We start from the raw sequence: 25,089 nt of genomic DNA, 5'->3' as shown, positions 1-25,089 counted from the left end.
CGCGGGAGAGCGCCGGCCGATGAGAGCCGTCACGCTGCCACGCGGGGCATTGCGCCCACGCAGCATTTCTGCCCTGTGAGATGTCACTCCTGGTATCGGGCACCATGCCCCGGCTGGCCCAGGGCAATCACTAGAGGGCATCCGTGGATTAAAATGCTCCTCTGCGGTGGTAGGAGCGCTGGTTTGGTGTCCCACCACCTTTGGCTTGAAACCTCCGTTGGGAGTAAGCCAGGAGATGGGGAATCACGGTGGGACTGGCGGCCCCATGGCACACATCCATCCCCTGCAGCCGGGCTGGAGGGCTCGGCAGCTCCTGGACAGGATGGAGCTCGGCCGGTGCCATCCTGGGAGGTGTGTGCGTTGGGGCGTGAGCCTCCACGGCTGCTCGTGCCTCTCCCTGCCTCTCGCAGCCCTGTGCCTGCAGGTTGGCGCGGGGAGCTCATTAGCATCGCCGCGATCCCAGCCCGTTACTATGGGGAAGAGCTGCGATTGCTGCTCGGGGTTACAGCCCGCTGCTTCCAGCGGGTGCGGAGACGAGATGAAACGATAAGGGAGCTTCCCCGAGGAGCCCCTGCGAGCCTGCTGCTGGGGCAGGGGCTGGTTTAAGGCCGGAGGAATAGGGCCGGCTGCTGGCGGCCGGTGCCTGTAGGGCGCAGGGTTGTGGACGGGCACCTGCCCCTCTGAGCGTGACGCTCGTGTCCCTGCTTCTGGGTGGGGACACCTCTTTGGCAGTGCCCTAAGTTTCCTTGCTGTCTTGGTGGGTGTCCCTGGGGACTTTGTTCGGGCTAGGTGTTGTGGGGCTTAGGACAGGCAAACTGTCCCACGGGTTGGGGAGCGTGTGTGCAGGGGCAGCTCGGTACCGAGGGCTGTTCGTCTTCACCCCATGGAGCTGGTGTCTCAGGGATGCATGGTTCCCTCCTCCCCCAGAAGAAAATATTCGTGAAGGAGTGGTAGAAACACTGCAGAACTGATCTGGGTACCCCTCGCTTGCCCAAGCACTCGGTGAAGGGAAGGAGCGTGGGTGGTGACGGCCGGGGGCCGGGGCAGAGCCTGCCCAAAGCCCCGTGCTCTCCCCACGCAGCCCAGCCCTGAGCCACAGGTCCCCGCCGTCCCCTCGTGGCCCTTTTTTCTGGGCTGAACCCGCGCGGGTTCACCGCTGACCTGCGGCGTGACTCACAGGAGTCAGAGAGTTCAGGGCAGCGCTGGGAGCGCGCGTGTGATGTGTGCCCCTTGCTCCGCTGCAGCCCGCGTGGGCTGGCCAGCCTCCGAGTCGCAGCGAGGCTTCTGCCGACTGCCCCCGTGCTTCTCTGCAGGGTTTTGGGGGCAGCGCCCGGCACGCCAGGTATGGCGCTGGTCTCGGGCAGTTGCCGGGTTCAATCCTTTGAGCCGTGCTCCCTGCCCTGGGAACGCCTCCTGCCTTGGGGAAATCCCTTCCCCGGGGAGCTGGGTGGCCGCAGGCTCCCAGGAGCATCCCTGGGCTCCGCACGCCTCAGCAGCCAGCCCGGTCCCAAAGCGTCAGAGATTTGTGGGCGCTGGAAGATCCTCAGCACCCGAGTGCTCATCCCGGCCCTCCCGAGTCGCCCCCGGGGCGCAGCGGGGTGCAGGGGGGTGCAGCTCGGGCACTGCTGGCGGGGAGGTGCCGCAGGGGCCGGGAGGAGCTGGAAGCCCCTGGGGTTTCAGCTGATGGCAGCGTCGTGTTCATGCTTTGAGGACTTGCATTGAGCTGGGGCCTGGAAGAATTAAGAACCTTTTTCGCTGAAGTGCTCTGAAGCCCTTTTTGACGGCTCCGCGCTTCTAATTTTAGCAGCAGCCCTTTGGGGCTGAGGGCTTAGCTCACGCTGAGCGCGGCTGCTGCGGGGGAAGCCGCAGCTGGAGGCAGCCACAAGCTCGAGCATCGCGGAGCGGGGACGGGCTCCCAGGACGGAGCACACCTCATCAGCACGGCACTTTCCAAATGTCTGCGTGACAGCTAGGCTACCCGGGATCAGACTTGTGCTGATAAATCCCCTTTAAGCCAGTTTCCCCCCCTCCGTTTCATCGCCGAGCCCTTTCTCAGGGCTGGTGAGAGCGCTGCCGCTTGGGAAGGGGCTGGGTGAGCCGGGTGGCTTTACTGGAGCAAGCAGCCCTGCATTAGCCAGGAGCAGGAGGGCTTTAATAAATCATTTCCCGTCTCTAATTTTTACTCCTCTATGAAATTCCTCTCGTTTGCCGGTCGCCAGAGGGAAGGGAGGTCAGGGGAACCAGGCCTCCCCAGCATCCTCCTTCCTGCAGCTGTTGAAACAAAATCCAGAAATACTCTAATAGGCACGTCCCTCCCTCCCCCCGTAACACGGCGCGGTCGGTACCAGAGTGCCGGTGGCGGCGGCCGGGTGCTGGTGCACGCAGCCCCTGCCCAGGGGGCCGGGCGATGCAGGGCAGCAGGGAGCAGGGGCATCGTCCCTCCTCGGGGACCCGGAGGCCATAAAATGTCCCCGTGGACCAGACACTGGGAAAAAAGGTTGCAGCATCTGTGTCGCTGAGCCTTGGGGCGTCTCCGGTGCGGGTCGTGACCGATGCAGCTAGCAGTGAGTGCAGCGGGGCTGTCCCGCAGGGCCCAGAGCACGGCTGCCACAGTAGATCCCAACCCCCCCCCCACCTTGATCTCCCCGTAATGCTCTCGGCCCCCTGGCTGCACCCTGTCCTGCAGACGGGCACCCCGTGGTGGTGCAGCGCTCTTTCCTCTTGGCCGCTGGCCCCCCGGCATTGTTTGGCCGTGTTTGTTTAGGTTGGCCCAGGTGCCGAGGTTTATCTGCCCCGCCGCTGAGGTTTGTTTTGTTTTGCGTCCCTTGTTTTGCAGCAGCAGCAGCAAATGCCCCGGAGCAGCCAAGAAGAGAAGGATGAAAAAGAGAAAGAAAAGGAGAAGGAGGGAGAGAAAGAGGAAGACAAACAGGAAGCAGAAAATGACAAAGAAGAACTGACAAAGTAAGCGAAGCCCTCCCCTCCTGGCTCCCCTCCGCCTGCAGCGAGGGCTGTGCGTCTCCCCGGGGTGCTGCTGGGACGCGGGGTGGGACGCGGCACGGTGCTGAGCTGCCCGATGCGGTGCTGGGCTGCGTGTGCCCATCTCCTCCCAGCGGGAGGGAAGGGGAGAGCCTGCTTTCCTCTTTGTCCCTCCCCCCTGCTGCTCCCAAACTTGGAAAACAGCTCTCCGATGTGCTTTTATTTTTAAACCCGATCAACCCGCAAAGCCGCTCTGATCCTCGGGCTTGTTTTGCTGTTGCGAGAACCTCCCGGAGTCGGAGGAGCTCTCGGAGCCCAGCCGAGCGTGGCGCTTCACCTTTAGTGTTATTGATGTCAACATGAGAGCTTCCAGATCAAGGGATTCGGCCAGTTTTATAACCGCGCCTGCCTCCCTGCCTGACACAATCATAACTAACAGGGGAGCATCAGAGCTGCGGCGGGGAAAGGTTGGCACGCGGGCTGCTAGCTATCTGTAATGGGATTAATACTTGCTTTAAAAGAACATCTGGCTTCATTATATCTAGGCTGCTAAGACATTTACCAGCAGGTCCTTTTCAGGAAGATAAATGAGGAGGAGGCAGTGATGAATTTGAATGGCCTGGTATTAAACCTGTCTCTGTCAGGTCTCTGCGTGCACTTGGTGGTGGAGCTACAGCCATCTGCAGAGTGCAAACCCCGCCGCAAATAACCCCGCCGCCAGATTAGCCAGGAAAGGGGTCTATGTGTGCAAAAAAAATAATAAAATAAGGCAGACTTTCCCCTCCGAAGGACCACTGCAAAAACCCCAAACTTGTGCAGAGAAATACTTGACCTCCAAATCCTCCCGACCCAATGGTGATTTCCTCGCTCCTTGTTTTTTTTCTGCAGGGACAAGAACGACGACACGTCCGGGGAAGACAACGACGAGAAGGAAACCGTCACCTCCAAGGGCCGCAAAACCGCCAACAGCCAGGGCAGGCGCAAGGGGCGCATCACCCGCTCCATGGCCAATGAGGCCAACAACGAGGAGGCGGCTGCCCCGCAGCAGAGCGCCGAGCTGGGTGCGTAGCCGCCGGCACCGGGAGCGGGGAGGAGGCGCTGCGGCACGGCTCTCAGGGTGCCTGCCCTGCTCTGCACTGGGAAGGGGTTTTGCCCTGCTCTGCTCCCCGTCCCCAGCTCCCAAAGGAGGGTTTTCCTCGTGCACCCCCTTCCCAGGGGCAGCAGGAAGGGTTCTCTTGCCCATTTGTTAACCTGCTCGCCCAGGTGACCCGGAGGCATTTGCGACAACTGTCTTAGCCCAGCGTTAATGTGTTTTAGGACCCTGGAGGGAGGGAAAGTATTGCAAAAGAGAAAAAGGGAAGGCATTGGTTTTAGCAGTGCATTAGCTGGGCTCGTGCAGGGCTCGTGCGCCTCCTGCACTGGAGGTGTGCTTCCCTCTGCCAGAGGCTCGGGCTTTCAGTGCCCTCAGCTGCTGGGGCTGCTCAGCACCAATGCTGTCCTGCCCTGCTGGGTGCTGGGGCTCCCTGGCTCCCCGCAGTCCTCCTGCCCCTCTCAGTTGTCCGATTTACGTGGGCCCAGCGCTGCTGCAGCCTGCGGGGTCCGTAACCCCATGGCCTTGGGAATCGGGCTCTTCCTTCCTCATCCGTGCCGCTACCCCGGCTGCTGTGAAGGATGCGGTGAGGTGGCGAAGGGTTCATTGCTCAGAAGCCTCCCCACCGGCTGCCTTCGTGCCACGCACCCCAGGTGGCATTTGTTTGGCACGCATTGCCCGTGCTCATCCCCAGTGCCCCCGCTCATCTGCCCCATCCGTGGGCTAGGCGCAGGGTTCGGCACGTTCCTGCCCACGGGGCATGGCCGGGCTGCGTGCAGGGCTGCAGGGTGCTGAGCACAGCAGCAAGGGGAACGAGCAGCTGCAGGGCGAGATGGATGAGGCAGAGCATGCTGCCCATAACGTGGCACAGCCGCCGGCTCGCAGGGACCACGGCCAGCACTTGGCCGAGAGCAGCAGTCGGGGAGAGCTGTCTGGGGGCAGACAGGAATTCACAACATCATCCCCAGACACACCTCGTGTGCATCTGCCTCTGGCATTTGCAGCTCCGGTAGTGGTTACCCTTGGAAACTGCTCGTGTATTGACTTGGAGAAGCAAATACATCAAGGAATTTGGCTGATTTTCCGATGTTTTGTACTCTATCAAGTACAAAATTATTGCTGCGCTACCTAAGGCGAAGCAAAAATAAAAGCAGGGTGACTCCTCTCGGTTTCCTTTCTTTGCAGTTTCTTGCTTGTTCTGTTCCATGTGCTATAAATCACTCGGAGGTGTTTCGCCTCCCCGTTCCTCTGCTGACAACTGGCTGAAGCCTTGATTGCGAGCGCTGTTTTCATCCAGGCGATATAAATAGTTCCCGGCACAACGGAGCCCTGATCTCTGTCTCCAACTTGTTAAGCAATGCTGCAAAGAAGGAGCAGATAATGCCAGGGACTTGGATGGGATTTTTTTTATCCCAGCATCTCAGAGCCCTTGATAAACTTCACGGCAGGCAGACAGAAAAGACTTCAGACCATGTTAAATTGGGAAAAGGAAGCGGATTGATTCCAGTGGCATATCTGAGCAATTGGTTACACTTTATGTCTCTCCACTAGTGCTTTAATTTAGGTTGGCTAAGAAAGTTATTGCATTTTAAATACCAATTGAACATTGAAAAACAACACAAAACCATATTGTGGTTTAACTGCAGTGTGCTGGAGCTCCCAGTAGGCATCTGTTACATAACTGCACAACCTCAGTAAATATCATTAATCAAACCAAACGGGCCATTTCTTTGACGTTTCTTCACCATACAATAACAGTCGTCTCAAAGATGAGTTAGGGGCCTTGTGAAGTGTGTTTGGGACACTCGATTTGAAGCAAAGGAGAGCCACAGCCCCAAATCTGCCCGGGACAGGGGGAAGCGGCAAGGGGACACCTGTGGCTGTGCTCAGCTAGCTGGGAAGGAGATTCCTTGGTCTGGCTCCGGTGTGCCCCAGGCATCGCAGCCCAGCTCGTCCTCCTGCAGGGTCCCAGCTTTTGTAAAGCCCCTTAGAAAATGCCTCCCCCTCCCCTCGCCCGTATCCTCTAGCCTAACCTATCAGCCTGCTCTCCATTCTGAAAGGACACTGTCAAAACATCTCTCATCGCTGTTGAAATAATGCTGTGCCTGTTGTTTAGAGTAATAACCCGCTGGCAGCCTGAACCGGAAATCTGTTTCCTTACCGAGTTGTTTTTTGCCTCTGACTCACACCCCGGTTTGTTATTGTAGGGTTTGCTCGCTGGTGCCAGGCCGCCAGCAGGATTGGCGCGCAGCGAGCGCTTCGCACAGGACCTCGGTGTCCCTGCACCGAGCGGGGCGTGGGGACGGGGGCACAGGTGCTGGCGCCCTCCTCTTCCTCTCTGGTGGGAGCAGCGCACCCCCTCGACCCTGAGCTGCTCCTGGCCCCAAATCAGCCGAGCCCCTGCCACTTCTGGACGTGGCTCTGAGGTGTTGGAGAGCGCGGTGATGGTGCCAGCTCTCCGAGGGAGCCCGCTGTTAGCGGGGCTGGCTCCCTAGACCGATGCGGGTGGCAGGCCAAATTGACCGAGGTGACGCCGTTTCTCCGTCTCTGCTGAGGGTGACGGTCCCACCCCGTGTCTGCCACCTCCGAAGCACGCAGCCGATGTCGGCTCCGTCTTAGGTACCTCTTGTTGGCGGGCCAGAGAGCGTGGCACCGGTTCAGCAGGAAATGTGCTGCCTCCCTCAAGCCATCTGGCTTCGCTTCCAGTCCCTAAGGAACCAAAGGGGAGGCTTTGCGTCACCCAGAAGCAGCCCGGGAGGGTGGTGCCGTGGGGGTTGTCGTTGCTGTGCCTCCGGTGACCAGGGTGCAGGGGGGGGCATCCATGGAGCGGCATTCGGGCTTCTGTTGGGTTAAAGGGTAGGGAAGTTCGGCAGGACCCCTTGTGTTCCGGCCTGTCCTGAGATATCGGAGGGGCTGGGGTCGGCCAGGGTTGGGCTCCGAGCGATGCCCAAGTTGGCACTGTCGGTCGCATTCGGTGCATTGAATTAGCACCAGCCAGGTGTGCAAACAGCACAGTGCACTTTTGGCCTAGCAAACGGCTGGTGGGGTTTATTGAAGCAACAGGAGTGCAGGTTCTTTGGATTGCTGGTGATAAACGCACTGGCTGCGAAGCACGTGCAGACACCAGGAATACGACCAACAACCGACGACACGTGGTAGTTGGTAACTCATGAAACAGCTCGGTAGGGAGCGTTAGGTTTCTCGGTATAACCAAGAGATCGAATCTCACCCAAGAGGCATCCCTGTGGGGGGAAGAGAGGTTCAGCCCCTCGGCTGACCCCAGAAGTCAGCGATGTCCTTCCAACTTGTCTGCGACGGTGTCTTCCCTGGCGTTTTCCTCTCATGAGCCATTTTTATGCTATTTTCTTACCTTTAGGTGGAGCTTGAGTGACTCTAGGCATACGTGCCTTCGTTGTGATTGGTATAACTTCTTGCTTTTGGCTTGAAGTCACAGGCCCAGAGAAATTCAGAGCATGTGCTCAGTGAGGGGTGGTCACACCTCGGAGGCGGGTAGCCTTTGGGATGGAAGTGTGTTTTGGCATTATAATGAGGTTATAAAGAGCAGAGTTCACCTAGAGGAGGTGATACGGTTATCAGTTAGACTCAGGCTGGCCATGCAATCTGTCAGATCCATAGTGCCATCGGGTCCCCCATCCCTGCCACGACAGCACAGAGCCTGGCCGCGGGGTCTCTGCTCTGCCCTCTGACACCTCTCGGGGTCAGCACGCCAGGCTCCCCAGTGGCACCAGCACCCGAGGTTGTGAGTTATGCTGCCGAGGGGGCTAGCATGGAACAGATTCCTTGCCTACCTGCCACATCTCACCCTGGAAGTTTCCTCAGTGCCGAACCTTCTCTTAAGAAGTGGCCATAGGTTGAGCCTCACTAAGTCACCTCCAGCGATCACCCACTGCTTCCCCCCCACTGCGCGCCTCGGAGCTCGCCGGGGTCCCTCAGCCCTGGGTCCCCTCTGACTGCTCTCCTTTCCTTCTTCCTCCCCAGCTTCACTGGAGATGAACGAAAGCTCTCGCTGGACTGAAGAGGAAATGGAGACGGCTAAAAAAGGTAAGCCACTTGTTTTCTTTCTTGTGTTGGTGCTGCTGGAGCCAACCCAGCAGCTGGCGACGGAGGGTGCCTGACCGCAGGGCGGTGGGGCAGGTCCTGCCTGTCTCGCTGCTGGTTTCTCACAGTAGCCTCAGCGGGTGGCTTGGGGGGAAACGAGAGGGGTGTCAGGTGTTGGTGCGCGGTGCTTGCCCAGCTTCTGTGGCCCCGGGAGCTGTGCTGACCCCCGGGACATCTGTGCCGGCGGTGCTGCGGCCACGGCCCACGTGCGTCCCGCGAGAGCAGAGCCGGCTGTAGGAAATGGGGAAGACGTTTCATCTGCTGCTTCCTGCAGCTTCTGCTGCGCGTAGCCCGAGGCTTCGCCCTCTGAAGCCTCGTCCTATCTGTGCAATCGGTTTCAGACGTGCTGAGGGCGTCCGCCTGTGTTGGTAACTCTGGTGTTCAGCAATTTGTGGGTGGCAAACCCCGGCGCTCCGCGGTGCGGGGGCAGCTGCGGCTTCCCAGTCCTCCCCGGCGTGCAGTGGGGAGCTCGCGAGAGCTGCGGGCAGGAGTGGGGCTCTCGACATCCTGAGCTGATTCAGAGCCTCTGCTGAGACCGTTTTGAAAAAGTGCTGAGTGTGGCACAGCCCCGCTTGCCACTTCCCCCTCCCTCCGCGCAGCTCCCGTGCCAGCCCTCTCGCTGCTTTAATTTTTTCCAAAGTCACGTCCTGTCGATCCGCTGCCGGGTTCACATCCCCGGCCCGTGCATCCTGCTTGCGTGGCTGCTGATTCTTCTGGCCCGGTGAGGATTGTAAACGCGAAATTAAAATGGAAATGAGCGCCGTTCGGGGATGGCAAGCGCAGGCAGGCACGTTAGTGGCTTCAGCTCGGTTTGGAAAATGCACCTGCTGCAAGGATGGCGATTACACGTTCTGGAGCCCCGGCTTCCCAGGTGCCGGTGGGAGCTGTGGACTCGGATTACTTTGCCTGTGAATATCCCAAAACGTTTGGCTCACTCGCCTTTGAGCTGTTCCAACCCTCTTTGCAGCCCGGTGCCAATCTCGCGCGTTGCTGAGCGTAGCTCTCTATGGATGCAAAACTTAATGGATAGACTTTAATCAGGCAGCCTGGCCCGGAGCCAGGCAGCGGGGTGAGCAGGTGCCGAGCAGGGGAGTGCTGCTGGAGGGATCTTTTCTGAGCACTGCTTTGTTTTGGAGATCGCATCTGGTTGGAAAAAAGCGCCTCTCGCTGTTTTGTGCTGGATGCTGGACGTGCGCTTAAGGAGTCCTAAAACCAGCCGCCAAAGCCTGCGTGGAAGATGAGGTGTGGGAGCACGTAGTGGTTCCTGCTCCTGCGTAAGCTGAGCCTGACCCCGTTATTCCAGCCCGGGGGCCAGGCTGGGGCAGGGGGATTTGCTGTTGCAAAGCCTGGTTGCTGGGCTGACGTTCCCCTGCCCGCTACAACCCGGGAAACTGAGGTTTCGACGCCAGACTTCTGCAGAGAAGCCAAATTCCCCTTTGCCAGGAAGTAGCCGCGCTGCTGCTTCGAAGTGGCTCTGTTTGGCATTTCCAGGGACTGGCAGGCTGGGGGTTTCCGACTCGCAGCGCGACCAAACTCCGGAGGTAACCTCAGGGGCCGCAGGAGGCTGCAGAGCCGCTGCTGCTTAGCGCCTTGCTGTGCCTGGGAAGAGGAGGATGGTGACCTCTGCTCTTGGCACTGGCGAGTGGGTAGGTGGATCAGCCTCACCATCAGCTTTTTTGTGCGTGGCATGAAACCCCCCTCCTCTGCTGCAGGGAAAGGGCGGGCGGGCGCGTCATAGGGGAACCAGCCCTGGGACAGCGCGACGCCGGAGCCGAGCGGCCGCACCAAGCAGGGCTCTGGAAATGAGTTGGAGAGCTCTGGAAGGGCAGAGCTGCACGGAGGGCTTCCAAGTAGGAGAAGGCAGGACCGGGTCTGTGGGGAGAGACAATAAAGGGGAGTACCGTGTTATTAAAGTTAACTAGGGGAACGAAAACCTAGCGAGAGGAAAGTTCTTGCTTAATGACACTTTTATTATGCAATAAACTTTGATTCACTAGTCTGTCAAAATGTGCTGAGATTGGTGTAATTACGGGGTAGCTAGCGTGTTTTTCTGCTGCTGCCTCGGCGCACAGGGGCCGCGATTCCAAGTTGGAAGCAGGAGGCTTTCGTTACCCGGAGCTCTGCGGGGCCGGCCGGGCGCTGCTCCTTACAGGGCAATGTTTAGGCAGCTTCGGCTTCTGGGGGGGACCTGCTGGCAGGAGCCGGTGGGCTGGGAAGGGAGCCCGGCACGCCCCAGCAGCCAGGAGGGTTTGTTGCCCCCTTCGTGCTGAGCGCAAGCAGCGGTACGTGCCCGAGTGGGGCCGCCTCGCAGAGCAGCCCGCGATAGCGGCGGAGCTGAACCCGATGAACCAGGAGGTTTCAGCGCGACCTTCGTTAATCTTTAGTCTCGTATCTGTTCTCGCTCTGGCTCTGGGCTTCCCCCCCCCCGCCCCCTGGAGTCTAACAAGTGGTTTTGTACTCCGAAAAGAGGCCACGTAAAAATGGCAGTGTCTTGCTCACCTGAGTTCCTCCCACGCCGTGCCGAGGCTCTGCGCTCCTCGCTGGAGGGGCAGAGCCAAAACCGTGTTCCTCACGCCTTGCCTCCGTGTGGCCTGGCCGGGGAGGGCTGGGATGGAGGCGCTGGGACGGAGGCTCTGGGATGGAGGTGTTGGGATGGAAGCACTGGGATGGAGGCGTCACGGGGACGGGTGCGAGCAGCGCGGACAGAGGGGCCCTCCTGGGCACACAGCTCCTGGGCGAGCAGGGCTGGCGGAGGAGATGGCATGTGTTTGATTTCTATCACAGTAAATGTGTAACAGCAGAGAAACGGGCTTTGGGTAGGGGCCGAGACCCTTCCTAAGTCGTGCCGGAGGCACTGATGAGCGGTCCTGGCACCCAGAGGACAGCGGGGCCGGCGGGCCAGCCGTGTGCGTGCTGCTCGTGTGAGCATTTTGGTGTTTATTTTAGAGCGTAAAAGGCCAATGTCAAAGAGCTAAATAACCCATGAAAACTCCTAAATAGTTCATTTTGGGTGGATGCAAAATATTTCCTTGGATACAGGTTTTCTTTTGAGGGCTGATTTTCACTTCTGCCAAAAAACAACTTAGAAAGCGAGATGAATTTTGGACCAACCTGAGCCATTTTTTTTTTTCCCCAGTTCCATTTTGTCCATGAAACTATAAAATAATAAATAAAACTAATAATTAAAAAAAAAGCAGGATTTTTTTTAAAAATGTTGATTTCTTAAAATTAACACACTGCCAAGCCCAGCAACACGCGTGCCCGTGGCAGCAACCAGCCGTCTCCCATCGCCTTTCGAGCACAGCTGTGTTTCAGCACGCTATCGCGCTGCACAGGATTATTTTGGAGCCTGAACGGGTGTGTAAACACACGCAAGCATGCGCTCTTCCAACCCTAATTTGGTTTTGCACTGTTATTTGAACGAACAGCTGGCTGAACGGGGGGAGGTAGGTCTGTGTAGGTCTGTGCATTCTTCCTCCATCGCTTCTTCCTGGCAGGGCAGCCTTTGCTCTTAAAAGGAGTTGGCTGCAGCCCGGTGCGGAGCAGGCGATGCTGTCTTCGTGGGAAGCTGGGACTGAGCCCTGCCCCGTACATTCTTCATCTTCCTTGCACTCACACTGGAGCTTTCCCCTCTCCAATATGAAATGTTAAATAATACTTTAAAATTTAAAAAAAAAAAAAAGATGATGTTAATAAGCGTAGGCTGGAGAAGGTGGTTTGCAGCCTGTGCCCATCGCTGCGTGTTGTCCCTCGTGCTGGGACCAGGCAGTGGGGTGGGACGAGCCGTGGGGTCCCTCCATCCAGGCTGGGTGCCCCGGGTGCTCAGAGCCGGGGAAGCCCCACAAACGCTGCCGAGGAACCGTGCGCGTGCCCCGAAGCGCGTGTGATGCTACGGGGAGGCAGCAGGCGGAAATTGTCAGGGCGATTCGGATGGGGTGGATCGGGTGCCACGAGGGGAAAACCACATCCGAGGCGTGAACTGGCCACGCTGCCTTTGGCCAAGGTGTTTGGCAGCATGTATTGAACGTGGCCCCCCGGGATAACGCCCGTAACGTCGCTGCCGTGGTGCCCCCCCGGCGCTGCGCTTTCTGCCACAGTTGGCTGAACATTTCTCAAGCATGTAGGAGAAAACTGCGAGGATTTGCTTAGCGAGTGTCAGCGAATGAAACACAAAAGGCCTGTCAGGGGGAACTGCTGGGTAATTACTATAATTTACAGCCTACATTTTAATTTTGAGCATTATTTTTTCAACAATAAGGGAGCGGGAATAATATCCGAGCCAGGTGAAGAAAGAGCACTTGGGCCCGAGGGGAGCGGCGGCTCTGCGTGCGCTCGGCCGCGGGACGGAGCCTCCCGCGTCCCCGGCAGGACGGGGGAACCGCGGGGAGCAGGGCGAGCTCCCGTCCCTGCCGGCGGGCTGGAAGGAAGGGGACGCAGCGCGGCGAGAGGAGAGGCGAGGTGTCTGACGGTAGGAATCCAGGTCGGGGAGGTTCAAGCACGGGGCTGCCGGAGGTGCGGAGCGCGGCAGGAGGCCGATGCTGGTTGCTGCGTTCCCGAGGACGGGCGAGCGTCGCCCTGCCTGCCCGCTGTCCCCTCCCGCGAGGACGTGGGCCGGCCGCGTGCGCGTCGTCCCCGCTGCTTGGCTTGGCGCGGCGTCAGGAGCCCGGTGCTCGCCCGGCTCTGCCTCCCACCGCCTGCGCGGCCCCGGAGCGGTTACTCACCTTCTTTGTGTCTCGGTTCTCCCACGCGTGCCCGCACGCTGCGAACCGCTCTGAGATCAGCGGGGGAAAGCATCGCTGCGGCGCGCTAATTTGGCTGGCAGCGGAGCGCTGGTTGCCAGCGACACCGACCACGCTTTCAGGATGCCACGGTTTGCGCGGTGCTGGTCTTTCTCCAGGGCTGGGTTACAGTTTTGGCTGTGCCAGGAGTGTCCCCATCCCCGCTCCCGAGCGGGGGAGTGGGTGCGAGGGGTGCTGGAGGATTGCTCCAGGTACCGTCAGGCGTAGGGGAGTGAGATCACTTATTTTTCTCCCTTGTAACCCCGTCCTGTTAATCCGCACGAGCTCCCATTAAGGGACCCTTTTACGGGCTCCCTCCACCCTCTCCCAGAGCTGGGTGGAGCAGGGCGGCCGCGCCGGGGAGCCTTGGAAAGGATCACATAAAAACCCGCAGCTGCGGAGAGCCGAGGGGCCACGAGCGGCCGGCTCCCACCCGCCTCGGTGCCCCCTCATCTACCCCTCCGAGCACACGTCGGGGTGCTCCCAGCTCTCCGGGCTCCTCTTCCTTCCTGCTCTGCGACGCTCCAGCCCCCGTTTGCTCGTGCCAAGGCAGAGGCCGTGGTGGCACCGCTGCCCACGCAGCCCCTGCGTTGGCTCGGCTCGGCTGCGCCGTCCCGCGTCCTCTCCCAAACCTCTCCAGCGGCGCGGGCTGCGGGGCCAAGCCACGCTGGGGGCACGTTGTCCCCGCTGGGCTCGGCCGGCGTGCACCTCCCCAAAGAAAAGCGCCTTTGATTCACTTCAGAGCGGAGGAAACTATTAGCCAAGCTTTGTTTTCCTGGATCCCTCCCCCTGCCGCTGACATTCAGATGAGAGCGAGGGAGACAGAAAGTGAGAGAGGGAGGGAGGGAGCCGGTGCCAAGCGGCCGCACCCCTTGTCAGCTTGGGTCAGTGCCACGTTCGTTATTAATGCTCTGTCTAGAGGTCACATTCAGATGCAGTGAGCCCTGGGTCAGCCAGAGGAACAGATTAGAGCTCGCTCGCTGCTCCGCCACATACCGACGGCACCGGCTCCCCGTCCCCGGGCTGGCAGGAGCGGAGCTGCAGCGCGCCGTCGGCTGCTCCCTCCCCTGCGCCTTTCTGCTGCCTTTTTTTTTTTTTTTCTGTGGGCTTATTTATTTATTATTCTTTCTTGGCAACATCGGGCATCTCCTGAAACTGCACAGCCTCCCCTCCCCGTAGCCCCAGGCTGCTGAGCGAGGAGGTAGGGGAGAAAATACCGGAGGCGCTTCCATCCACCTTAACAACCGCGGCTGCAGCCGGCTGGAAAAGCTCCGCCGCGAGCGGGAGGAGCGGGAGGACCGAGCGCCCGCGCCCCGCTGGAGGAGAGCTGGGGACAGAGCATGTGTCCCCTCCAACTTCTGGCGCCGGGGTCAGGACTCTCCCGCCTGTGACCTGGTTTCCAGCCTCGGCACCCGCTCGCCGCTCTCCGCCGCCCATGGCTCTGAAATCCTCTCGCCCCCGGGATTTAAGGAACCGGCTTTGCTTTCTTCTCTTTCTCCGGCTGCTGCGAGGGAGCGAAAGCAAAATGAGCGGGGCGGGCGTGAGCGGAGCACTCGCAGCGCTTCGCCGCGAGCTGGCGTGCCCGGGGGGGCTTTGAAGCGCGCCCCAACGCCCGCGTCCGTCCCAGCCCGCCCGCTGCATGCTCCGGGCACGCTCCCCGCCCGGCGCAGCCAGACCCGCGGCATGTAAGTACTGGGGGGGGGGGGGCGAGGACGGGGTTAATTAACACTGGGGCTGGTGCCTGGCGTGGAGCTGTAGCTGCGTGTCCAGGGACAGACCCCGCGGTTGCAGGGCCACCATGTGCCGAGCCCCCAGGCCATGCCGAGCCCCCACGGCGCGGCAAGCCGCGCAGCTCTGGGTACGATCTGATAACTCAGTTAGTCATAGTTTCAGTTGCGCTGGGAAATGAACGGCCGCGCCGAGACGGGCTGGCGTGCCGGGGAGCGCGGGGCTGGGGGCTGCCGAGCCGGGGGCGCGCGGCGAGGGTAGCACGGCACGTCCCGGGGCGCGTGTCGGGCGATCCCTGCCTGCGGGGTAGCAGGTGCTGCTCTTCTGCTCTGCCCTGAGTGCAAGGAGGAGGGCGGCTGGGCACCCCGCTGGGTCCCACGGGCTGCCTTGTCCTCGTGAGCCGGGCACGGATGCGGCCACCTGCCCAGCCAGCTGCGAGCTCCCGGCGGGGCCGTGGCAGCGTCCCCAGCGTCCCCGCGGCGGCGGGCAGGGCGGCACAGCCGGCATGTGGCAGGGGAGAGGGCAGCGGGAGCTGGCACCGCGCAGCCGGTGAAGGTCACATCACGCTGGGGACCGTGGGCAGCACAGGGCCCCCCCGTTTACCGGGCTGGGTCCCATGGCTGCTCGCGGGGCACCGCCGGGACCGGGGGCAGCGCCGGCGCTGGGAGCCTTTGCCCGGGGCGCAGCAAATGGCTCCAGCCCTGGGTGCTGTGCTCGGTGCACAGCGCCGCGACGAGCCAAGGGGGCCGGGTGCCTTGTTTGCTTTGGCCACGGCGCTGGGTTGTGACACGCGGGGGGAGGACTGCCGCCCCCCCCGGCGCGTTACCTCTCGTGGTTGGTGGCCGGACGTCCCTTTTTTTTTTTCTTTTTAAGAAGCCCCAGCCCTCCTGCACGCGGCAGAGGTCGTGGGTTTCGCAGGAGCGGCGCTGGGAGCTGCAGAGTTAAAGCTCAAACTTGTTTCTTGGCTGGCCCCGGCCTTTTGTGGTGCTCAGCGCTCTGTGTGATGCCTGCGTGTTGCGTGCAATTCGATAAGCCCTGGTGCTGGGACGGGGCAGGATACAGGCACGGCCGGGACGTTAACTCTTGCCGCGCTGAGTACAGCTGCTTTCCTCTGGGAGGGGCTGGGTTTTTTTTGTTTGTTTGTTTTGTTCTTTTTTACCTGCCCTGAGGTACGTGGTGCCGCCTACTCAGTGCAGACTCACCTGTGTCCCCCCTAGGCATGCCTTCCCCTTGCACGTTTCCTGCTCAGAGGTGCATCCCTCGGGCCCTGGTGCTGAGACCACCCTGTCCCCTGCTGGGCTGAAGGCTGGGCACGGCTGGGGCACGGCTGCACGGCTCCCAGGCACAAGCAGGGCCACTAATGGGAGCCCTAAGGTGGGACACTGGGGTCCCGAGCCCCACGGTGTCAGAGCTGGGGACAGCCAGGGAAGGGCCGTGGGGACGGAGGTCGGAGACTCCCAGGCAGTCCCCGTTCCCAGGCCCCGTGTGTTGTTGTGACCTCTGGGCAGAAAAACCCCGTACAGAAGAGGAAGGTGCCTTGGGCAGGTTGTTCCCTGCAGGTTTTCAGCTCTTGAAGTCCCCGTCGGTGGCAGCGCCGTGCCCCTGGGCTCAGCGTCCCCCCCCGTCCTTTACACAAGGTGCTGGGGAGGGCCTGGGGAGCTGTGCCACGTGCTGCCACGTCGCGGGGGGTTGGGGTCAGGGACGCCCCATTCGGAGGCTGCTTGGCCCCCGACGTGCTGTCCTGTGCAAGAGCTCGCAAGGCGCCAGGCCAGGGATGGCCGCAGATGGGGAAATCAGGTCATGGGAAGGACGGCAAGCTGCGAGGTTTTAATTGTCCCCAAAGCCTGGGCGGCCCCAGCCCAGGTCACCTCCAGGAGCCCGGGGCAGGCAGAGCGGGTACCGGTGCGCGTGGCCCGGGGCTGCGGCTGCGGCTCCCCCCTCTGACGTGACCGCCTGCCTCCCGTGTCCAGCAGACGCCTCGCTGGGCTTGGCGATGGGTTGTGTTCTCCAGCCTCCTGCACCGCAGCGTTCCTCCCAACCTGCTGTCTTGCCAGGTCTGAGGCGTGCAGCCTGAGCACCCGTCCCTCTGGCAGGCGTCCGTCCCACCCGCGACGGCCCCGGGACCAGGGCGTGAACCTGCGGACTTGAGGTCCCAGCGGGGACCTCGCCTGCGCTTCCTGACGCTTCCCTGCCCGGGCTCTTCCTCCCCACCTGTACCGGGACTCCAACCCACCGAGCTGCCTTGTCGCCCCGGTGTAAGCCACCGGAGGGGCACAGGAGGGTGTAGAGCACCGCTGCTTCTTGGTGGGTTCTCCTGGGCACGGCGGCCCCTCCTGCTCCCGTCCCAAAGGGCAGGCAGCCCCTCCTGGCCACCCGCAGTGGTGATGTGGCCGCGGGATGTTTTGTTCCTGAGCAAGACAGCCCAGTGCCTTTTTTTTTCCCCCTTGGAAAGAAAAACAGGCTGTTGTAGGTCATCCCCTGGCCTAGGAAGCCTTGCAGACGGGTGCTAGTGACCATATTGTTCCTGTGGAGCTTGGCTTGCGCAGTGGGTGTTTCCCATCCTGTGCGGATAATGCTGCCCTTGTGCGACTTTATCTGGCCTTAAACGCTTCTCCCTTCCCTCCTTCCACCGCAGGTCTCCTTGAGCATGGGCGGAACTGGTCGGCCATTGCCAGGATGGTGGGCTCCAAGACCGTGTCGCAGTGCAAAAACTTCTACTTCAACTACAAGAAGAGGCAGAACCTGGACGAGATCCTACAGCAGCACAAACTGAAAATGGTGAGAATCCCCTCGCCGCCCGCGCCGGGTGCCTCGGGCACTTCCCGGCGAGTGCCTGCCCGGTCCCGCAGCTACAGGGGAGCCGCCTCGGTTCGGAGAACGTTCTGGGGTGAAAGCACAGGGGATTGGGGGTGCGAGTGATGTGGGACAGGGTCATCTGCCCGCTCGGCCCCCCAGGGAGCGGTAGGAGGGGAGGTGCCGTGTGGGAGCGTGCCTCGGCTCCCGGAGCGCGGTGATGCTCGGGGGCACCCAGACTGAAGGGGAGGAGTAGACTGAGGGCAGTTTGCCCCAAAGAAATACAGGGTTTTAGGATAATGCAAGAGAAAGAGGGGCTTAGCCCAAAACTGTGGTGGTGGGACAGGTATTGTGCAGAGAAGGCTGATCCTGACGTGGATGTTGGTTGTCCTTGTGGCCGCGAGCAAATACACGCATCTCTCCGTGCCTCGGTTTCCCCGTCAGAACGGGCTGACGCTGCTTTTCTGGCCTGAAGTGCAGGGCATGAATGAAATGGGGCTCATTCAGCGTTCAGGAGATAGGGCAGACTGCTAAGAGCAGCTAAGGATTATAATTATTTCATTTGTAGAGTATCCTGGGGTTCCCAGTTTCTGGCTAATAGAATTCACATGGCTTAAACCCCCAAGGGGTGCTTTGAAAATGCAAAGGACAATGTTCAATGCAGGAATCTCTCCAAGCAAGCTATTACAGCAAGAGTAAAAAGAAAGACAGGAAAACATTCAATGACTCACCCAGGAATTTAATATCCTAGTCAGTCTATAGGAATGAGAGAAAGAGAAGGCATTGGCGATTCTTTTTTATTAATTCTCTATGCACAGAGACACTCCTGTGCTCCTATGTTTCACCGAGTTGTTTTTAGAGACAAAGCAAACAAACTATACAAAAGACCCCAAAAAGCTGTATAAAGACTGGAATTAAACATGCATAAAGCCCTCCGAATACAAAACGTTATGTTATAAAGATGCCGTTGTTCATTACCGAAGAGGATCTGAAATCAGATCACACAGCCTAGCTGGCAGTGGGATCGGTGTATATTAATTTACTCTGCTTCCTAACGTTTCAGAAATTATATCACAGAAGTGTTTTTCTGCAGAACCACATTTTTTCCCTGCATCCGTCCCTCCAAGGCAGCCGCTAGACTTCTCCAGTCTAATTGCTCACTCTCACTTGCAGTTTATATCAGCATCATCATTTTATTTTTTGAGCATTCGAGGCTATGGGATTCGGTTTTGTAGAAGAACAATGAACGTTCAGCTGTTATTTATTGTGCTCTATTGTTTTGTGGCAACAGCAGATGCCAGAGAGCTGAATAAAATGAAAGAACAACTGAGATTAAATTGCCATAGACCTTCCTTCCTGACTCCTAAATATATTCACGAGCAACCCAAGCCTCCTAATCTCCTATACCCAGTAGTCAGCCTTGACCTCTGCCGAGCAGGCATGTGGTGAGCCGGTGTGTCATCGTGTGGGCTTGCCATGAAATCCCCAAATTACTCCCTGACCTCCCCACCGCCAGCTATTGCCGATCGTGTGTGAGGAAACAAACTGGCGCTGCTTTTCTTCCTCTTGCTTAATGAGAGTAAACTCAATTAGCACATCTCATTAGTTCCCCAAACGGGGCTCGTTAATATTACAGCCTCCTCCTCCTCCGGGTAGGTGTGACAGGGCTGAAGGGCTCCCTCCCGAGCCCCGGCCTCTCTCTGGTTTGACAGCGTGCGGGTGGTGTGGAGGAGCTGGGGGTGAGCAGGTGGCAGTCCCCGGGTCGGGATGGGACGCAGAGCCTGGGGATGTCCCTCGTGCCCCGAAACACATCGGGGTTTGGCAGAGAACCAGCAGGGAACCCCCCCCGCTCTGAGCATCCAGCATTAGGGAGAAAAAGGCTCGGGATGCAGCTGGCAACGGTGCCCAGCGCTGCGGTGCTCCCCTTCTGCGGGGTCCGTCGGGATGCGCACAGCCTCAGATCCTCGCCCTGGTCCCCGGAGGATCGGGGTGCCCGAGGGACGGGCAGCCTGCTGGTGCCGGGCAGCGTCAGGCCACCTCGAAGCCCCGCTTTGTCTGCGCTGCGGCGTGTTTTGGCTCGCTCTCGCTGCCGAGCGGCTCGGATGCGTCCCGGGCATTGCCGTCGCTGAGCCCTGACCTTCTGCGTGCTGTGCTCTCTAATCTCGGCGCTGAAGGAAAGCGGGGCGTGCGGATACGGGGTGTCCTCCTGGAGCCGCTCTGTTTGCCAGCGGGCGGAGATAAGGCGCCGTCCTCACCAGCACCTCTTTGCCGGGAGGTTTCTGCTTTGCTCCGGTGACTGCTCGGGCTTGTTCTGGCTTGTGGAGCTACGGCGGGGGAGTTATCACCGCTCTGCTGCTGCGTCCCTCACTCGTCTCTGCTGGCCCTAATTGGGGCTTTTTTGGAGCAAAGCAGTGGGGGAATCTCCCGTGTTGCCGCCGTCAGGGCTCACCCAGGGCCCGCGAAACTCCAGGGGCCGAAGGGCTGAGGGGCGGGCTGGCTGTCCCCAGGGCCAGGCCTGGAGGTGCTTTGTCACCCTGTGGTTAGGTCGGTCCCAGCGCAGCGTCAAATACGTGTCATTGTCACCCACGGGGGAGCGTGGTCGCACTGACGAGAGGCTGAGGCTGGGAGGTAAATCCAGAGATGGCCCTGTATCGGTAGCAGGGTTCGAAAGCTGCTTTGGCTGCTCCAGCTGCATGAGTTGGAGGTGGCAAGGAGACACCAAACGTGTCGGGATGGTTTCTCCCCCGGCAGGGCAGGCGGCCAGAGAGGTGCCGTACCCGGGGGCTGCTGGCATCCCCTCCCCAGGACAGACCGCTCCCGGGGCACCACGGCCTGAAGAGCTGGGTGGCCCTGCAGGAACCTGGGGCAGGCAGAGAGCAGAGCCCCCGTGGGCTGAAATAACCCAAAGCTGAGCATAGCGAATGGAGCTGGTGCCTTGCCGTGGCCTCGCTGGTGGTCACTTGGATTAAGCAGAGCACACGGTGGTGGGGGGAGACGCCTGGACGCTCGGCTGGCTTCACTCAGGCTGCAGGGGCTCCTGCCTGGTGTGCGCGTGGTTGTCGGCAGGATGGGGGCCCTGTGTCCCCAGCGCTGGCACGCACAGAGCAGGAGGGGACGGTGCCCGTGAGCAAGGCAGGGCGGGGGGCACGGAGCTGCCAGCACGGCAGGAGGCGAGGCGGTGGCCTCGAACGTGTCCCTGGATGTGGCCGGGACCTGCTGCTGGGTTTCACCGCGGGAAGGACCTGAGGTGCCCCCGGGCAGCTCCGCAGGCTCCAGCCGAGCGCGGTGTGGAGGCAGGGGCTGCTTCCCGGCTGCTTCCCCAGCAAAAAGCCTGCTCCCAGCCTCGACTGAGTCACGGACCCGTGAGTAAGAGGCAGAGAAGTCTTTGCCATAGTAACGTAGGAGCTTTGTCATCGCATTAGCATGACGGGGAACTGCTGCTTCAGACAAAAACGTGCACTTACCGAATCACTGCCCTGACAGAGGTGTGAGCGCTGGGGCACCGTGACCGCCGCCACCACGGGTGACACCGCGGTGGGACGGGGCACGGAGGGGCCCTGCCCGCCTCCCACGGTGCCACCAGCCCCTCAGAGAGCAGTTTCTCGAGTGTTGTTTTTTTTTTTTTTCCTCTCTCCTGCCCAGCCTGATAAAAATAGACTTTGAGCAAGCAGCGTTTCCAAGCAAAAAGCCGTTGGATTTGTTTGTTTTATCTGGAAGTTTTTTAAAGGATTGGAAAGTTGGGTTGGAGGGGAGGGACCGGCTCTTCCCAGCGCAGGGATCCAGCAGCAAAGTTAACGTTTCCGCCACGGCTTTATCTTCTCATCCATGTAAATAAACGTCCTACACACGTCATCCGTGTGGGGCTTGCAGGGAGAGCCGGAGATGATGGGCCTGTTCCTACTGGTAATATTTATTCAAGCAACAAGAGCAGGAAACAATAGCAGAAGCGAGACTTTTCCTTGAGGCCGGCGGGCGGGAGGGAGGGAGCAGTGTGTGCGCGCCCCGTGGCCGCGGCACGTGCCCTGGAGAGCAGGGACGGTGCTGCCCTAGGGCAGGACCGGGGCACGGGGTGTTTGGGCACCTTCGGGATGCCGTGACGCACCCAGTGTCCCCACCAGCAGCAGGAGGCAAAGTCCTTTGGCAGCTCCTGCAGCGGGACGCACGAAAGCCGGTGTGCTCCGGTGTTGGCTGCACTGCGCGTGGGTCATCAGCTCTGCTACCTGCGGGTGGGCGTCAGGATGCGGCCGTGGGCGTTTGTGAAGCTGGAGGTAGTCCCTGGAAGCACGCAGTGCAAACAGGAGCGAGCAGCCCTGTGCCAGTGGCTCCTGCACGTGCATCCTTTACCCGTGTGTCAGCGCTGACCCTGCCCCGGGGGCTTGCCGGGGCTTGAGCTCTGCAGGAGGGAGAGCAGGGGGACGCTGTGCCCCGGCCGCAGCAGTGCTAGATGGATCCTTCACCCACCGTCCAACCCCAAATCTGCTCCGTGCGTGGGGTGCAGCATCCCCAGGGCCTCCCCTGCAGTCGTGCTCCCTCCAGAGGGGCAGCCCCATGTGCAGCGAGTGCCTGGCGTGCGCCGTGTCCTGCTCCGCCCCGAGGGTTTTGGCTGGGCGAGACCGCATCATGGGGCTTTGGGCAGGCGAGTCTGGTCCTGGCGGCCACTTTTTGCAGGGTCTACGTGGGGAGCATCAGGACTCAGAGCTGGGGCTCAGGGCGGTGCTAGTGCCCTTCGCGTCCCTTTGGGCAGGAGGGGTGCTGGCCGCTCCCGTGCGGCTCCCGTCCCGCTGGGCTTTTCCTTCTCACCTTCCTCTGCCTCTTCCCCCAGGAGAAGGAAAGGAACGCGAAGAGGAAGAAGAAAAAAGGCACCGCCGTGCAGAGCGAAGAAGCTGCCTTCCCTCCCGCCGCCGAGGACGAGGAGATGGAGGTGTCGGGGACAAGCGGCAACGAGGAGGAGATGGCCGAGGAGGCAGAAGGTGAGGCGGGTCGAGGCGGGGGACGTGCTCAGCCGTCCCAGCATTGCCATGCAGCCACGGCGGAGCAGTTCAGGTGCTGTGTGTGGCCTTTCTGGGGCTGCAAATGTCAGCGCTCCCAGGGGGCCGCGTGTGCCACCCTGAAGCCGCACCGAGGTGATGCTGTCCCGCAGCACGAGGCGCTCGTGACCTTTCGGGTGCCTCGGGATTTCACGCTTGCGAGGACTGCGCTGGATCGCTGCCCTCCTCCCCTGTCCGTCGGGAGGGATGTGTATTTTGGGAAGGTTGTGCAATGCAAAGGCTCAGTCACCAGCCGGCCTCTGCTGGGGACCCCCGGGGGGTCTCAGGAGTCAGGGGTGTGCAGGGAGGAGCAGCTCTCGCTGCTGCCTTGAGCTCTTGAGGACCAGGGGTGCCAAGTCACTGTCACCTGAAGTCGCTGCCATTCCCAGTCCTCCCCAGTGCAGCTGTGGTGTGACAAAGCTCTGCGCTCCCTGGGCCCCTCTCCACCCCACGCGCACCTTGTCCCTGCAGGGTGGCACCTGGGGTGATGCCCAGCGGCTCCTTCTCACCCCACAGAAGCAAGAAGTGCCCTTCTTGCACCGGTTTATTTCCAGTTTTCATCAGCACACCCTCCCCAGAGCGTTGGCTCTCGTAAATCAGCTTTCTGCTTGTTTTCCTCCAAAAAGCAGGCCCTGCACAGCTCGGCAGGGCGCAGGGCCGAGCCGGGGCAGACTGCAGGCACTGCGGGGCCTCGGGGAGAGGCGCAGGGGGAGGCTGCTGGAGGAAACAAAGCAGAGAGCCCCTGGGTGATGCACGAGGATGGATGCAACCCGCTGGGCTCGCACAGCCCATCCCCGTCCCGTCAGGGCATCGTGGCCACCACTGCCCCAGGCGGCTGAGCCCCCCCAGGGCTGCCACAGTCCCTGTCCAGCAGGGCTGATGGACCTCGGCGGGTCCTTTCCTCCCCATTCCCCTTTTAAGGGAGCATTTTCCTCTCTCCCAGCCGTACGAAAGGAAGGAAACAACTTGAAAGTGACAATTTTCAGCTATTTATCGCTTAGAAAGCACGGCAGCGAGTTTGGAGAAAATGTGCATAATTTTCCAACAATAGCCCCATTTGACTTTTGTCAAAGTAATTTAATAACTTAACCAGCACTGCTGGCACCCTGCTGCTTCCTGGCCTTAGCACCCAGGCTAATGGGACTTGAAATTGGAAATCTTTTCAAATCATTGTTGGAAGTGACTCATTACAAGGCAGATTCCAGGTAAATCTTTGTGCGAGGTGATATGTGACTCAGAGCCACGGAGTAAAAGGTAGTTATTGCTCTTTGTGAGAGTGGCTGAGAGGAAACAATGCGGTTTTGAGATTAAAGACAGATCTCTTGACACTCGCTGAAGCTTTACCTTCCTAGAGCTCCAATCCTCATTTCTCATTCCTCCCGTTGGGCGGAGGGGGCCTGGTTCTGAAGCGGGCTGTTGAGCGGAGCGAGCGTGGAAGCAGAGGCTGATGAAATGTCACGGGCACGGAAATGTCAGAGCGGCGCTCTGCTCGGGAAGGTCGCGGGCTCCGGGGTGACATTCGGAGACCCGTGGGGAGCACCTTGGGGCCGGGGGCCACGCGGCAGGCCCTGGGGTGGGGAGAAGGACTCGGCGCGGCTTGTAGCGTGTGATTAATCGCCTGTGTCCAAGCCGTCTGCTTGCAAATGCGAGGCACGTGTGCTTGTTTGCCCGGTGCCCGGGGCTTTGCGGCCAGCCGGGCGCTCCCATCTCCACCCAGCTCCCTTCCTCGCCTCCCCAGCCACGGATTCAGGGCCCAGAGCGAGAGCAGCAGAGCCCAGCGCCCGGCTGAGCCTTTTCGTGCCTCAGCTGCCCCTTTCACATCGGGTAGCACCGGGCGCGGGGGGGGCCGAGCGGCTGCACGTCTCTGCCCTGCAGTCCTGTGCCCAGCAAGTGGAAGACCTCGGGTGTGCTCAAACGCGTGGCTCCTGGGACAGCCACATCTTCGTGTCCCCCATTTTGCTGGCGTCTGAAGCAAAATGGGCTGCTGTGGAGAGAGGCAGGTAAAGGGGCACGTGGGAAGGAGCTCTTTTGGACAGGAGCACGAGGGCTGTGCCCCAAGGGGCCGTGCCGAGGCGTGTTGGGGGCGTTGTGTGGTCGCCTGGCGCTCGCTGCCTTCCTTTGTACAAGGAAGGCCAGGAGGGAGCGATCCCCTTCCAGCTGCAGGCCCCCTCTTCCCGCAGCACCTCCATCTCTCTGGCCTTCCTGGCCCGTTTCAAGCCATGAGCAGATCTGAGGAACGATCCTTTACATTTAATAATTAACCTGTCCTGCAGCACTGGCAGAGCTTTGCTCTCACTGACCCTGACCTCCTTTCTTTCGCCTCTGGCGGCTCAAACAACAACAAACAGGCGCAGCGTTTTGGGATGGTCCCCAGCTGCCCTGGGGGTGGCAGCGCCAGGGACACGCGGGACGTAAGGCGGCGGCCGCGCCGTGCCGGCGGGCAGGCAGCGAGCCGCACAGCTCCCGGGCCCGGCAGAGCAAAACCGAGCTCCAGAGCTATGGGTGAGGGAGGCCAGGAGCGAGCAGCAGGGTTTTCCATCAAAACCCTCCTTCCCAGTTGCTGGGAGCGTGGTTTCGG

General features: G+C 60.5%; 1 protein-coding gene across 18 annotated transcripts in view; it reads left to right on the top strand.

Moving 5' to 3' along the window:
* Window positions 1-25,089, top strand: part of NCOR2 (nuclear receptor corepressor 2) — a 234,249-nt gene that overhangs the window by 167,585 nt on the left and 41,575 nt on the right. For 16 of the 18 annotated variants that reach the window (XM_083804413.1, XM_083804415.1, XM_083804414.1 and 13 more), the window contains 5 exons: window positions 2,837-2,961; window positions 3,865-4,037; window positions 8,066-8,128; window positions 17,327-17,469; window positions 22,307-22,454. In XM_083804413.1, coding sequence (XP_083660539.1) covers window positions 2,837-2,961; window positions 3,865-4,037; window positions 8,066-8,128; window positions 17,327-17,469; window positions 22,307-22,454 — 652 coding nt within the window. The remainder of the gene's footprint in view (window positions 1-2,836; window positions 2,962-3,864; window positions 4,038-8,065; window positions 8,129-17,326; window positions 17,470-22,306; window positions 22,455-25,089) is intronic. The other 2 variants (XM_083804423.1, XM_083804421.1) reach the window with 1 other exon arrangement.

The sequence above is a fragment of the Anser anser genome (assembly GCF_964211835.1).
Source record: "Anser anser genome assembly, chromosome: 18".
Classification (NCBI taxonomy): Eukaryota; Metazoa; Chordata; class Aves; order Anseriformes; family Anatidae; genus Anser; species Anser anser.
The sequence above is the reverse complement of the archived record's forward strand: the minus strand, read 5'-3'. Positions and strand labels throughout refer to the sequence as shown.